The sequence below is a fragment of the Motacilla alba genome, chromosome Z (assembly GCF_015832195.1).
Source record: "Motacilla alba alba isolate MOTALB_02 chromosome Z, Motacilla_alba_V1.0_pri, whole genome shotgun sequence".
Taxonomy (NCBI): domain Eukaryota; kingdom Metazoa; phylum Chordata; class Aves; order Passeriformes; family Motacillidae; genus Motacilla; species Motacilla alba.
The window spans coordinates 19112165-19128098 of record NC_052046.1 but is presented as its reverse complement, the minus strand read 5'-3'; the positions used below and the strand labels follow the sequence as shown (position 1 = coordinate 19128098).

At 36.7% G+C, this 15934-nt stretch overlaps 1 protein-coding gene across 1 annotated transcript in view; it reads left to right on the top strand.

Moving 5' to 3' along the window:
• ELOVL7 (ELOVL fatty acid elongase 7) overlaps window positions 1-12815 on the top strand; it is a 31804-nt gene extending 18989 nt beyond the window's left edge. The window contains exons 2-8 of the mRNA XM_038125250.1: window positions 631-719; window positions 2676-2866; window positions 5114-5194; window positions 5722-5778; window positions 7441-7546; window positions 10378-10514; window positions 11795-12815. Coding sequence (XP_037981178.1) covers window positions 656-719; window positions 2676-2866; window positions 5114-5194; window positions 5722-5778; window positions 7441-7546; window positions 10378-10514; window positions 11795-11998 — 840 coding nt within the window. The 5' untranslated portion in view covers window positions 631-655 and the 3' untranslated portion in view covers window positions 11999-12815. The remainder of the gene's footprint in view (window positions 1-630; window positions 720-2675; window positions 2867-5113; window positions 5195-5721; window positions 5779-7440; window positions 7547-10377; window positions 10515-11794) is intronic.
• Window positions 12816-15934: the final 3119 nt, after the last annotated feature.

The window sequence follows — 15934 nt, the reverse complement described above, 5'->3', positions numbered from 1 at the left end:
TGGATGTGCTGGATAATTTTTGTGGGTTAATGGTCTGTCATTGGTACTACGACATTCCATGATTCTGGTGTGGAAACAGTTGATTCATCAGAATGGGATTTGCATACTAATTATAACATGGCTAATTATTGTATTTAAAAGGAGTACGCTGACATATTGGTACCTTTTCTCCTTCCCACATACCTTAGAAATACTTTTTATTTAGAAATTTTTTTTCAATAATAAATGTTGCAAAGCTGAACTTCCTCATATATCAGCGGACTTTAAGTGGAGATGGTGATATAAAAAATATTTAAGTATCTGTTGTTTATTCATATTTACCTCTTAACTGTAATGGTTAACCACAGCACAGTTTCTTGAGATAACATTTTATGGCACGGAAGCACCTGGTTTGTATGTAGAGATTGCAAAATCATATTGTTGTGCATAACAGCTCTGCTATAAATTAGACCCAAGGACAGTGGGATGTGGCCAGCTAATGCTTCCTGATCTGTATTTCACATATGGTGCTCTGTCAGTCTTTTCTCTTCTTTTACCACTCTGCTTCCTGAAAATCTTTCCCCAAAAAACTTTATTAATCTTTCTTTATTGATAAAAATCCCTATTTCTGTTTTGGCTTGTTTTCTGCAGGCAGCATCATAAAAATCAAGTGAAAATGGCCTTTAGCAATCTGACATCAAAGGCTATACTACTGTATGATGAATGGATTAAAGATGCTGGTGAGTAATTTAAATCTAAAACTTACTGACTCACAATAATTTTGAATAGCAATGTGTAGCTATGCTAGGTGTGCTGTTTATCAACTTAAAATTAGCTTTGTCATCTTGTGAATATTTGTAAGACTTGCCAGGTTACCTATTAACATGGCAGTCTAGTTTCTGCATTTTAAAACAGGAAGTAAACAAAACTCAGTCAAAACTGACTTTATGGCATTAAAGTCAGAGGAAATAAAGTGCAGATAGTGATTCTCCTGTCAGTGTCTCTAGTTGCCTGAATATATAGTTTGAGTTTTTCCTATGGTGCTGAACGTATAGTTTAACTCTCTTTCATTACCAAACAATTGCATTTTATCAGTTAATTAATGCACATTATGTTACTGCATTTTGCTTTTGCAAAATGAAAAAAACCCAAGCCCTGTTAAGTTTCCGTATTTTGAAATTAATCCTCAGAGTAATTAACTCTGTCACAGTGGTAATTTGAAAAGGGATGTTTGTCTTTTGTTGCTGTTAGTAAGGGAAATTAATCACAATTTGATTTATGTTGCCACTCTCTTACTCTGTTTGCTTACCAAAAACTGATAGAGAAGACCTGAATTTTGGGGTTAAGACCCATCAGTCTCACTGTTTCTCACTGTGGTAGACAGATAATGACAGAGATTAGCTAATTCCTGGAAAAAAATTGAGAAGTGGTTAAGGTTTGATAGATAAGATTACTGATTCATCTTTTCTAGCATAGCTCATCACCACTTTTCTTGTTCTGTAAAAGCACAGCCTGCAAGTGAGCAGGGAGTTTAATTAGTATGACTCACGGGATGAAGTGGATTGGCATGGAACGAGCATTTCTGCTGCAGTGTCCATGACTCCAGAACCTGAGTTGTCTCCATGTCCAACAGTGCTTGTATTTGGCATTTTGTATCATAGTGTTAGTGGTGGAACATGGTTTTCTCAGGATCAGGCTGGGAAGAACAGCAGGAACGGTTTGGTAGGAGCAGAGCGAGGGTGGATACAATAAAAACAGTCAGTTGAGAAGAGATGGTGGTTCTCTTGCAGCACATACAAGCAGATTCCTCATGCTGTGGGTCACAGTCCTCCTTGGTCTGTGGGCAGCAGCACTGGCACATCACAAGCTGTGAGCAGCATTGTAATGTGCTCTCCTCCTCAATCTGTTTTTACACTTCCAGTGGCTGTTAACCACATCAGAAGGTCTCATGGGTGAAAGGTTGCTTGAATGTTGTGGGTTGAAAATTTGCATGATTTGAAATATTTGGCTATGAATTAAACACTTTACAAAAATAACACTAGAATAATTTTACCCTTAAAATACAGCAGCAAATCATGAAAGCAACAGTTTACTGAGTCAGTAGTTAAGTTTGGGATTATTCTGAACCAAATCTTTCAAAAGTCAGTGAAAAAAATTTAAAGAAAATAAAAATTACATGAAGTTTGTGTCAGTTCACCTGCTTATGGAGAAATGTGGCAGTCTTTGATGATCTGGGATTCTGATAAACCACAAAAGGGTGCAGTGAAATCATGCTGATGCTCAGACGAAAATACCTGCCGGCCTCATCTGCAGGGAGAGGAAGTGGGGTGTGCTTAGGAAGAGGTGCCTCTGCAATACAGCTCTCTGGCATAACTGTGGAATAACTTGCAACATTTGCTTGTTGTATTATAACTTTTTTCTTGTATGAAAGTGTGTGCTTTGTCATGCTGTAAAGACAGAAAATCATGTAACTTGTGATTCTGTGGCTCCTTTTCATTATGTGTGAAGAAAGAAGCACTGAGTCCTACATGGGTTAAATCATGTTATCCAGTCAGTATGGATTTGAGGTGGATGGATTCTGAAACATGATCAGTGACAGAAAAACCTAGACCATCAGGAATTAAATACTTTTCTGTAGCTGTTTTAGTAAGTACTGTAGACATCTGATTTTTTTTTTCTCCCTCTACCCCCTCTAGATCCAAGACTGGAAGGCTGGCCACTCATGTCTTCACCTTTTCCAACAACTTTTATCATTGGAACCTACGTTTATTTTGTCACTTCCTTGGGACCTAAACTCATGGAAAATAAAAAACCTTTTGAACTCAGGCAGATCATGACATTTTATAATTTTAGTGTGGTAGCTCTCTCTTTATATATGACTTATGAAGTAAGTACTATGTAATGTATTTATATATTTCATATCATTAACAACTTTTAATAAATTCATTAATATAATTTCTACACTGCAATTCTCAAAAATATGTTATTGTCATGGCAGTAATTATCAATCTCCAAGCTGTATGCTAAACTTGTAATTCTTGGAAAACCAGAATAAGTCATACCCAGAAAGAGAGAACATGAAACATTTTGTGTTATTATATATAATTTAAAAAGTCTAAAGTTTTCATCATTTAAATTCTTTGTACTGCAGCAGGAAAAACAGACAATATGCTTTTCTTAGTATTTACTAATTGTTTCTGTCCTACTAGGTGATAACGTGACAACCTGCCCTTAATGGGAAGGAACAACAATTGATGTTTCAAACACTGTCTAGAGTATGTCTACTATGAAATAATCTTCAGTTTGATATGCCTTTTAAATGACAGAAATCAATGACAGAGGTTAACAAAATCTAATTCAAGGCATTTTTGTCCTTTAAATGAACAAACAAAAACCTCTGATCAAAAAACCTCCAACCTCTGCCCCCCACTTTCCCCCCTAAGCCCAAATTATTAGTATCTTTAACATTGATTTTCCCCACAACCCCAAAATAGCAAATTCTCTTTTTCAAAAAAAAACAATGTTGGGATTTTACTGCTATTGGGCATTATTTGTTTGTTGGGATTTGGTGGGCTTTGGTGGGGTTTTTTGAAGTGTAGCTATTTATTGATGGTATTGTGTAAATGACAGCCTTAAATGTTTGCTTGGTGAAGCATCACTGTGCTAGTACTGACCCTGCGTGTGACTCCCAGGTTATGTGGCTATTTCAGGCTTGGCAAACTAGTAATAAAAAGCTGTCAGATTATTGTATCAAACTGGCAGGATATGTTCTTGTTTGCTTAATTTGCATGAATCTTATAATGAGTTATAGTGAACTACCTGACATTTCTTCTAAGCTCTCTAAAGGCACAGCAGCAGCTATTTTGTGTCATGACTATTTATGGAAAGTGGTGGGCAAGTGTGATGAACACTTTTGCTATTTAGACAATTTTTTCAAAAAAATTGCTGAATTTCCTTTTGGAATTTGGTTCCAAGCTTGGTTTCGGTTATAAATCTCAGAAACAAACAAACAAAAAACAAACACCAAACAACCCACAAAGAAACAATAAAAGAAAAAATTAAACTTCTATTAGTGTTGGACAGTGGCGCAGTATTCAAGTCTGCTGTCAAGGCTTCCATGTTACAATTGCATGAAAAAGTGAAAGAGTGCATGGACAGAGTGTAACCAGTTGAATTTTTGCTATTGTCTGGTGGTCAGCAAGAAGCTAATTCTTCCCCTTTTTGGAACCAAGTCATTTGATGGGTGTTTTAGTGCTGGCTTTCTAAAGAAACTTGTTTTTTTTTAAGCAATCAGTTCTTTCTCAATCAGGAAGTTAAAAGGACTAAAGCCTGCTGAAGTTAGGAGAGGTGAAGCTCTTACCTTGCATGAGTGGATGGTGATAATGAGAAGCATCATGAAGATTTAAAATACAATACAGATGTCATAGTGGCTGGCAGTAGAATAAGCCAACTATAATACTAATATTGTTGTTCTTGTCCAAACTTTAATATATTCCAAGAGAAAAGATTAGATTATATTTGGTACATATAGTACATTGGTCATGTGCTCTCAGTTGTAGCTTCTCGTCACTCATCTGAGTGGAAAACTAATTGAACCATGAAGTTTAACTAAGCAGAATTTTAGAGACTATGGTATTAAATATACATCATGCATATTGATTTGTTCCTTATCTTTAATGATAATTAGCAATGGCTTTCTGTTGTGCTGGTTTTGTTAGAATATTAAGATGCTGTGTTGTATTCTTTTTTGTATTAATACAGTTAGCTGTGATAGCAATTTAAAAAAATAATGGTATTTGGTTTTGTGGTTTTACTTACACAGTAAGTTGTTTTTTAATGCTGGTTTTGAGATGCATCTCTTTCTTCTCTTCAGTTACTAAAGCTGAAATAATGGGTGTAGGAAGAAAATTCTTGTCTATGGGTGTGGTCCTGGAATTAGAAATTCATTAATCTGCAACAGCAAAGGATTTTTGTGGTAGCTATCCCACATACAGGTAGATGATTGACAAAGTTGCTGATTTAAGGTGTTTTTAATATTGTTTTTCCCCTCCTGCTTAGTGATTGCAAAAGTAATCCAAAATTAATGAATTTTTTAAAAGATGTAAAGTTAATCTTTGCCTTTTTTTTCCTCCAGTTTCTTATGTCAGGCTGGGCCACAGGATACTCATTCCGGTGTGATATCGTTGACTACTCAAGGTCACCAACAGCTCTTAGAGTAAGTTGCCAAAGACAACGGTGAATTGTTATCATAGAAGAATAGAATGGTTTGGGGTGGAAGTGGCCTTGGAGATCATCTAGTTCCAACACCCCTGATATGAGCAAGGACAACTTCCACTAGAACAGGTTGTTCAAAGTAGTGTGTTATACATTTACTTTATTTTTAGAAATTTCTTTTTGAGCAGCCCACTTTTTGAATGCCCTGTTGTATAGTGGAATGCACTAAATGGAAATACCCTCTTGCATAATGCAGAGCATATGAGTTAACTGGAGGGTTGGTTGGTTGCTTGGTTGGTTGGGAGAAGGAAAGAGGCAAGGAATTCATTGGCTTGTTTTTGTTGGTTTTAAAATTCCTTTAAGTTTAAAAATTGTTTTATATTTTTAAAGAAAAAACAATCAAACTATACATTTAAATATTTCTGTCAGCCTTGGAACATGACTTGACACAATACTGTCCTTTATATAGATACTCATTTGTCCTGCTATGACTTTCATGGTTTGACAATTTGATTTTTATTCTTGCAGATGGTGCGAACTTGTTGGCTTTACTTCTTTTCCAAGTTCATTGAATTATTAGACACTGTAAGTATTTGTAGCCGAATAAAAGAAGTGGTTCTGTTTCCTTCTCACAGCAGAAGAACTGGTGCTGTTCAGGGGATATAAGTTGCTTTTTATTTAATCATTCAATCTTCCATTATTAGAATACCATCAAAATGTTTACCCCTATTAATCTCTTTGTATGTCATGGTCTTTTTAACTCTGTTCTTCCTTCATTATCAGAAAAAATGTTAATGAGGGAACAACACACCTTTAAATATTTAGGAAGTCTGGATAACTTGTCTGTCTAACAGCTGAGTACACTATTCTGTTATGCTATGGCAATGCTTGTCTCAACACTGCAGATAAAAAACAGTTGATCATGCTGAATATTTTTTTTCACATCATCTTCAGATTTTATCTTCCCCATTCATATAATCAGCAGCTCTGAAAGTGGGACAAAATTGCCATACCTACTTGCTCTAAATTCCTGAGATTGTCTTTCTTGACTGTTGTGACTATAGAGATGTTTGATGTCAGGCTGGCCCTTTCACATGTTTCAAGCAAAGTCTGAGCAGCAATGCATTGAAGCAGAATGCAGACCTCGCTCACCACCGGCAGCCATTTTCCCAAGACTGGCACCAGATAGGACTGACTGAGGTATTTTCAAACCAGCTTCTGAGTGTTGGAATTAGCTGCAGTTTTGCCCTATTGTTTGGGACACAAGAGTGATGGTTCAGGAGCTGACTCATGAGCAGTGAGGATGTTCTACATCCTCTGAGCAAAGCTGGCCATCTGACTTTTCATCTGCAAATATTCATGATGCAACATTGGGAGATCTTACTGACTAAACCAAATGGAATGGTAATGGAAGTGTCAGGAATGCTAAAACTGGAAAATCCTGACTATCATATTCGTCTATTTGCCTTTATTACCCACAGGTTATAGTGCTCCTTTTTAAAAATCAGTTTTGAGACTAATTAAAAAGATTTGTTTTGTTTGAATATAGGCAACTAGGTAGTTGTTTCTCATCAGCTTTTTTGTTTTATTGCAAAGGTAATTTCTTAGCTCTATTTAAATCAGCTGATTCCAAATGTTTTCTCTGGCATACCAGACTTCTTTTCTTCTGTGTTTGTTTGCTTGCCATCTGATACTACCCTTTCCATGACCTGACTTCTTACTTATTTTTTTTGCTGTCTTCCCTTAACATTTCCCTTGATGCCTGTCCTTTAAAATGGGGCCTGTCAATATAATTTAAGAATACAATTTTGATGTTTTCCAATGGTAGCTAAGTCAGAGTTCATAATGAAGTGCTATTTCTCTAACATAGTTTTTTCTACTGTTGGTCCTTCAGGTAATTTTCTCAAATGGCCTTTCATTAATAGTTCAGGGGACTTAAAATCGGATGCTTACATGGTTTGTTGCACATGTAGGTGATGGCTCAACCTTTGACATTTGGTTTCAAAGCTTGCCTTGGCTTTTGAGATTTCACAGGTGGATTTAACTTACTGGTTTTAAGTTTTTTTTGAAAACTAGTTTGCACAGCCCGATAGCCACTCAGTTTTCCTTCTTCTCCCAACACTGTAACTGTGAAGAACTTTTAAATATATAGTAGTGAGCAACCAGCACTGATGTGTACATCTTTCTTTAAATATGTTGGACTTAATTATCTTCTGTAACATTCTGTTCATTAAAAATCTGTTTCAGATATTTTTTGTGCTGCGTAAGAAAAACAACCAAGTTACATTCCTGCATGTCTTTCATCATTCCATCATGCCATGGACCTGGTGGTTTGGAGTCAAATTTGCTGCAGGTATGGAGAGAGAGTGGAGTTTAGGTTGAACATATCTTCTGGTAGTGAAAGTGGTAGACAAAAAAATAAAGGAAGAGAATTAAACACCCTGGAAACATCAGTGTTTTAAAATTAAGACTTCTGCAGTATTTTTTGGAACAACTGAGATCACCATAATTATTTAAATGGGTGAGGATTACTCATTTTTCCTATTTGACAGTGTTTTGTTCATTGTTGATTTCTCATGGGGAGAAGAAGTGTAGAGAAGAGAGTTTGGTACAAGCAAAAAAAAAACATTATTAGATGAGAAAGAGAAGTCATTGAAAAAGTCATAAGTGCTAGGGGAGATACATGAAGCAAATGACACTGTTGAAACTACTTCAATGTTAGAACCCTTCCACCCCTACAATGCTAGAACGGAGTTGGAGGGGAGGACTACATTTTTTTTTTTTTTTCCTGTTTGAGAAATTATTCGGTCTTTGTTGCAGTTTCTTTTACTAGCTTTAAGTAGCATGTGTGGGATTTATATACACCTGATACTTCAGCTTTCATAAAACTACAGAAATATTTTCTGGACCTTCTTTATTAAAGAAACATACTTGAATTGTTTTGAATTTAAATTCTTTGATCACTATCAGCTTACCTTCACTTTTTGCTTTCCTGCTTGGTGTGTCTTTGCATGCATTTTACTATGCCACATTACCAGTGTGCACCACTAATAAATACAACTTGCCATGAGAATAGTCTGAAAAGCACAGAGTGGAGAAGTGCACAGGCATTTATTAATCCATTTCTGGGACAGCTTAGGCTTTTTTAGGAGTTTCTACGGAGAAATAGTGAGGTTTCATACATGTTTACCTAGAAATATGTTTTGTGTTTTTTTCTTTTTTTGTCCCAGAAAATTGGTGATGAAGCAGTTGTTCCATTGCTTTTCAGTCTGATCTGTTAGTGTCTATTTTATGGTTTGTTTTTTTTTTTCTGGAGTGGTTCAGAAAGCACTCCAGAAAATTTGTACATCTTTTGAACCTTTCCAGTGTGCAGCTTTTCCTTGTGTATAAATGGATATACCTCTGTTGTATTTGTTGAGTTTCTGTTATTAGGCAAGTGCTGGATTGATTATGTATTTCTCAAATCTTACTGAGTGACTGGTATTAAGTTAATAATAAAACTGTGAATGGTTGTCTCAGCATACACCCCAGTGTGTTTATAGGTCTGCAGAGGGAAACCTGCAACAAATAACAGTCCCTCCTCTTCAACCTTGAAAATTTTCCACTTACAGGAGATTAACTTTCTCCTTTTTATCTGGACGTTGGATCAGTATACCAGCTACAGGCTTCTGATTTTGCATCAGATTCAAATTTTCCAAGTGATAATTTGACAAACACTTTCAGCAAAGTGTGTAAGAATTGTTTTGTCCTCTGCTAGTAATAGTCCCTCATATTTATGCAGAGCTGTGTGTATTCAAAAAAAAATCTATTGCTTATCTTTACATTTATCTTTCCAAATACTCTTGGTTTGATAAGTTTAACTTTTTTTTTCCCAAGAATTTCAGTCCTGCTGATGTTTGCCTTGTATTCAGTTTCATCAGTGCTTGTCCTTCTAAACAGCAGCATCCGTAAAGTTTTCAACCTGTTTGTAAAAAAAACATCAGTTATGGATGGAGTTGCTGATTTTTCTCTGATCTGATATAAACAGAGAATTTTAAAATGATGCTTAGTGTTATTTGTTGGAGCATATTTTTGTACTGTTGTGTAGGTTCTTTTTTTCTCTGCTTTAGCTATTTATTTTTTCTTCTGCATAGTCACTGCACAAGCCAAAAAAAGTATGTATATTTGAACTGTAAGAACATTCAAATTATTTTTAAAAATACAAATAGCTAAGTTTCAAAGAAAGTTTGCAATCACAGCTGGAGGAGTTATGCCTTCTCAAGCTGGAAGATTAGTGTGAGCTACTAAAAACACAAAATATGTTTTATTTTTAATTGGAATGATTCTAAATGGGAAAATGGCACTCTTTCTCACTAAATGTCTCCTTTTATGTCATCTTGTTTTCTTTTTGATGATCATTGTTTTCATGTCCATGTTTCTTTTAAAAATACTTTGCTGTCTGGTGCTTCTTGGATCACTTCTACATCTAATTTCTTGCATTCATTAAAACAAAGCTACTTTGAGCAGGATTATGTAGCTCCATGGTTAACCCAATGAAAAAGAAAGTATTTTCTTACTTGTTCTTTGAAATGCTCATGTGTTAACTGTTTGTCATAAATTTATCCCAAAATGGGCCCCACTTAAGTTTTCCCTTTCACTGTAAGTATGTTTTGAGATTAACAATGGATCTATGAGACACTTGTCCATGATTATGGAAACTTACTGTCTGAAACTGTATTTCATTCCCTGTGAATCTACAAATCTATATTGAGAAGAGACTTATTACTTATGCTCTACAACTTTTTGAAGTTCATAATGATGTCTAGAAAAGAGGCAAAAACCAGGAGGAATGCTTTCTACCAACTTTTCTGTGTCTCTATCAAATATAGGTTTTGATAAAAAATTATAAAAAAGTTAACCCAAAGAACAAAAAAAATCGACTAAAATGTCTTCACATGTAATTAGATCAGCTGGGATTTACTGCTGTTTTGGGAATGCTTAGATAAACCTTTTCTGAGACAAAAACTGATGTGATCCATCAGAACTAGTATCAACCCAATTCAGGTAAAATACCTTAAGGGTTAGTAAAAGTCTAGGTTTTGTGGCACAAGTTTTTCATACCCTGGCTCAAGACAATCTGCTAGGACCTCAGTGGCTTTTTAAATACCTCCTGTAATACTACTACTATGTTTTGTTTTTCTACAGGTGGTTTAGGAACATTTCATGCTTTGCTGAACTGTATTGTGCATGTTGTCATGTACACTTACTATGGAATCTGTTCTTTGGGACCAGCCTATCATAAATACTTGTGGTGGAAAAAGTACATGACAACTATACAACTTGTGAGTAACTGTCTTTGACATAAGCACCTCTCAAAAACCTGAGTGGAGCTAACATGGATTAAAAGCAATAAATTTGTCCTTTCAGTTATGCCCACGTGTGGAGCTTACCGTTGGTATAAGATTTACTAATGTTTTAATTGAGGATAAAAAAAGGTTTGAGCTCTCCACAGTAATATATCTGCCGACTTCAGCATTCAGTGTAATCACAGATTTAGACAAATAAGCTTTTCGGTTATGCAGTACTTGGTAAATATATTTACAAGACTCATTGTTTGTAGAAAAAATATTAAAATATAAATTTACACCAAGAAAATACAATCAATGTACAGAATACACATGTAACTAGTAACTACATGTAACATGTAGTAAGGAAAAGGGGAAAAGTATGTCTTTAGAACTTGATGCTCTTTCACAGAAAATGTTTGTGTTTAGAAAATTTACTTCTCTTTAATGCTCTCTCCAGAGCATTAAAACTCACTCTTGCAGGGTGGGTATATTAAGTGTTTTATCCACTTTAGGTCACTTTCAAAAGGTTGCTCTTCTGAGTGCTTTTTCATGCCCACCTCATTTAATAGGTGGATTTTCAATATTCAGTTTCTGGCTAAACAATTGGCTTAGAATGAGCAAAGATGCTGATGGAGGAGGTAAAGGAGCACCCTGTCTGCTTGCACCACAGCTGGTTTTGGTAGAATAGTTAATGTAATCATGTGTAACTCCGAACACTGTAGGCTGAATATTTATAACTTGGTCTTTTTGACCTAGAGGCACTACCAGTGGACTTTTAACTTTGAGTTCATGTGGAGTGTGTTTTTGTCACATACTAGTGTGCAGGGAAGGTGGGAAGTATTGTTCCTTAACCCTGTAATGATTACTTTCTTTTCTTTTCCTTTTCTTTTTTTTTTTCCTGGCTAATTCTTCTAAAGGAGCCTCCCACTTGTCACTGGACAAACACTGTCTGCCTCCTTCCTTTTTATCTGAACTTGCCAGGGTAGAATCTTATTCTATTACTATGGGTTTCTTAGTTTGTCCTAGAACTTCTCTTCCTTTTTTATGTAAACCTGTTTTTCAGTGGAATAATATTTTGGGGAGATGGGCTACAAAGGTGCATCTGTGTCATATTAGGAACTTGTATTGTTGTCCCTGTTGCTCCTTGCTTTCCACCCTCTCCACCCCTACAATCTGTTTTTCAGCAAACAAGCTATGCTGATTTTTTTTCAATTTCTATAGTAAGATTGTAATTTATTTTAAAAGTACTTATTTTCTTCATCTTTTTCCTCCAGGTCCAGTTTATTATGATTACAGTCCATATAGGACAAATCTACATCATGGATGATTGTCCGTACCAGTATCCAATTTTCATGTTTATTATCTGGCTTTATGGCTCCATGTTTCTAGTCTTGTTTCTCCACTTCTGGTACCATGCTTACACGAAGGGACAAAGACTGCCAAAAATGGCAAGAAATGGCATCAGCAAAGATCAGTGAAACAAATTATTGTCTCTAAAACCAAAGAAGTGTATATGTCAAAGGGGAAACTTGCACTACTTGACAATCAAGACGTTTAGGTGCGCACACTACATGGTGTATATTTTGTATGTTTTCTTCCAAAGCAGAATTTGTATTTTTACCGTAAGTTATTTGGGATTCAGAACATGGGTGTGGGGAAGAACTGCGAATCTCTGATTAAAAGAGAAAGAGATCTCTATCTAGAAAATGCACAAAAATTAAGATAATTGGAAAAACTAAAATGTGTATGACAAGTACTGAGTACTTTGAACACACTTTGAGGGGGATAAAAAATACTTCACTTTAAATGTTGTAAGTTGCTAAGACTGTCAGCTGCATTTTATTATAAGAATGATTCTTCAGTAAGTACTGTTTATAGAATCTAAGGCATATTAATATTGTTAATACATAAACATTGTTACATCTGTTTATAAACTGTATTACTTTAAAGGAAGGATTGTACGTTAATCTGTCAAGACATAGAGTTTCATTTGAAGATCACAGATTTTTTGGATATACTGTCTTTTACTAGGAGAACTGAATTCATTTCATGTTCTACTCAGTTGAACATTATCGTAAATGTTGGAAAGCTACTAATATGGGGATTATCTGAATTGTCTTGTAGCATAGTGATCAAAACATCTTACTGATTTGTTCACTGTAGTAGCCAAATATTATTCAATGTGTCTATGGATATACTTTAAATTTCTAGCCTGTGCTGTTTGTGAAGTGGGGCTAGGAGGATTATGGAATCTTTTAATTCAATAGCCAAAATCTTAGTAGTCAAATAAAATGTTAAAAAAAAAAAAAAAAGATTTAATGATTTAAGCTGAAATGTTGCCTACCATGATTGTATTGTGCTCTACTTTCTTTCATTTCCATTATCTATTGAAATACATGTCTAGAAAGAGTTTGTGTCATCTTGTTTTTTCTTTTATTATTGCAGCTTGTTTTTATCAGTTCAAGGTTGGTTAGTCTGGAACCAGGCAAAAAAATATGTGACATTCTCTGAGCTTCTGAAAATGGGGCAGGCAGTGGTGAGTGGGCATGGCTCCATTCTGTGTAGAATTACCCACTGTTTTTTCCAAGGTTAGGCAGATTGTTAGGGTCACATTCATGTAGAAATCAAAGGAACTTGCTATTTGTAAGTTGTGTTTGTACTGCATGAGTTTATTAAGGAATTGGTGCATGCAACAGACCTGAAAACACGGAATTAAATGTGTTTAGATTAATGTTACCATTAAAGGTACTGTTTTCTACAACAATAGAAAAAAGAAACTTGCAATATTTGCTTTTTACTTGATCTGATCTGTGGGATTTTCAAATACTCAAGACTTTGAGGCAGATTTTAATAGCCTTCCGGCTATCCTGTTGCATAATTCCTAGAGTGTAAGCTTTGTTACCGGAATGCTTTCATTTTACTGACATTTACGGTGCATTGTAAATGCTAAAGGAATGTAAACTTTAGGTTAGACATGAGTTGCAAATGTTTTCTTTTGAGATTACATCAAGTTTTCTAAAGCAAATAAAAATAATTTATATTTTATCTATTCACTATTTAATCCCTGTAGCTGTCGGCTCTCATGGCAGCTTGAAAGTAGATCTCTAAGTATTGGGATGACTTGAGATTTAAATTGCAACCCCTGAATTTTAGATGCTTGATCTTCGAATCATCAGTGTTCAGTTTCCAGCAGTTCATGTAGAGAGGTGCTCTATCACATGATCCTAAACAGCTGCGATGCTGATCAGGGACCACACGCCTTTCTGGTGGGAAATGCAGTCCATCACTGATTTAAAGTCTCAAGTCTAGCCAGCTCCAGCCTGTAATATATGTCCCTGGCCTCCTGTGTTGGGGGGGGACTTTCCTTAATGACAGAGACCTATTGCTGTTTTCTCAAATAGCAGGAAAGGATTTGCCAGTTTAGTATGTTTTTTTTTTTAAAGCATATATATATATATATATATATATATATATATATATATATATATATATATATATATAAAACATAAGTAATGATGAAGGAAGTGGGACATTACTGATGGAGGAAGTGAGACAGTTTGGTTCTTTCAGGCCTTCTTGAGCCTGTGCATTCAAAGGTGTTCGAGAAATGCAGGCCTTATGAGGGAAAGGATGTAATAGCTAGTCTGTAGTGAAAAGTAATAGTACCCTCTGCTTCTTGTGCAAGGAAGCAGGTATTACTCTGTAGCTTTGCAGATGATTTCTGTGTTGGTAGGGAAAGTCCTAGTTATGGTCTCTGATTTTGCAATCATACCTCCTTCCCTGCCCATAAATATGGATGGAGAAATGCATCCTGCAGCTGGCTGTGCAGGGGCAGATACTTGTTTGTTGGTTTGAGAGCTAGATCTGCAACTGGTTTTTCAAACTCACTTGGGCTTAAATAGGAGCTGTAACTATGTACAGTCAAAACTAAGGAGTGCTGCATGTGGACAGGTGCTGAACAGAAAGCAGCCAGGAAAACTTCCAGCAGTTGTACACTAGCCAAAGGCTTCCAGAGTCAGTTGTTTGAGATTAAGAACTAATAAGCATAGGCAGAAACTGGAGATGCTAATCATTCTGTGGGCTGTCAGCAAGTGGCGTGTCAGATTGCCACTGCATAATATCTTGCACAGTGGTTTGGTCTTCTGGGAGTTACAAAGCATTTGGAGAGAGAATGCAGTGTTTCACAGTCAGTTGTATGGATGCAGCCTAAGAGGATGCATAAAGTGTAACTGTGCCAATGACATCAGCTCAAAACAAATCCTGTCCTCCTACACACAATGTGAGAATCACACAATCTTTATCTGAACCTAAAAACTGTGCATCTCACAAACTTAAGTGTATACTTTTGAGTGAGGCCAGAAAGAGGAGTCCAACAGTCAGCTAAGTCATCCATGTTACGGTGAATGTTTACTGACAGTAAGGGGAATAAGGCTTAAATTTTGTTTTCCTTAGACCTGGTGGGAAAGCAACACTGGTGTTATCAGCCACTCCTCTCCTGTGAGAATCCTAAAAATTGACAGAGACAGCTCATCTGTAATATGAACCACAGGAGTTTCAGCTACACCTCTGCCCATGCAGGACAGGTGACTTGGTATCAAAATCTCCTACCTTAATATGGAGGTTTCCTTTCTAAATCACCCTTTCTTTAAAATACTCATAAAGAGCTAATATACAACAACTCAATGAGTTCTGTGGCACCAGCATCAACCCCTGTCTTCTGTAGGAATAATATCAAATGTAATTGCAAGTAGTTATCATCCCACACACTGCCTGAATTCAAAACAAAATTCTTTAACAAAAAGACTGATTGGAAACAATTTTAAAATATTGAAAATTGAGTGTTTGGAGGTTTTTTAAAAGTTGATTTTTTGTTTTGTTTGTTTAATTATTGCCAAGGCTGTGTTCTCCTTATCAGGGCATCAATTCACTGGCCAATGTTTTCCCGACATGGTTTAACTTGCTGCCACACACAGAATCGCCCAATAGGTCAGGGTCGAGGGGACTACAGCAGGTCACCTGGTCCTAGTCGAGCACTGCCATCCCAGAGCACAGGACTGGCACAGGATTGATTGAGTCCAGATGGTTCTGGAATCTCTCCTTGAGGGAGGCTCCAGAACGTCTCTGGGACATCTTTTCCATTACACAGTGCCCGCACAGCAAAGAAGTTCCTCCTCATGTTCATGAGGAACTTCCAGTGCATCAGTTTTCTGGCCGTTGTCACCCGTCCTACTGCCGAGCACCGCGGCACACCCGCCCACGCCGCCGCTGAGGCCCGCGGCCCGTGACGGGGCGGGCGGCGCCCCAACAGCGCCCCCCCGCGCTCGGCTCCCGGCCCGCGCTCCCGCCCCGCCCCCGCCCCGCCAATCAAGCACGGCGCGGGCCTGTCACGTGCCGCGCCCGCCACCCAATGGGCG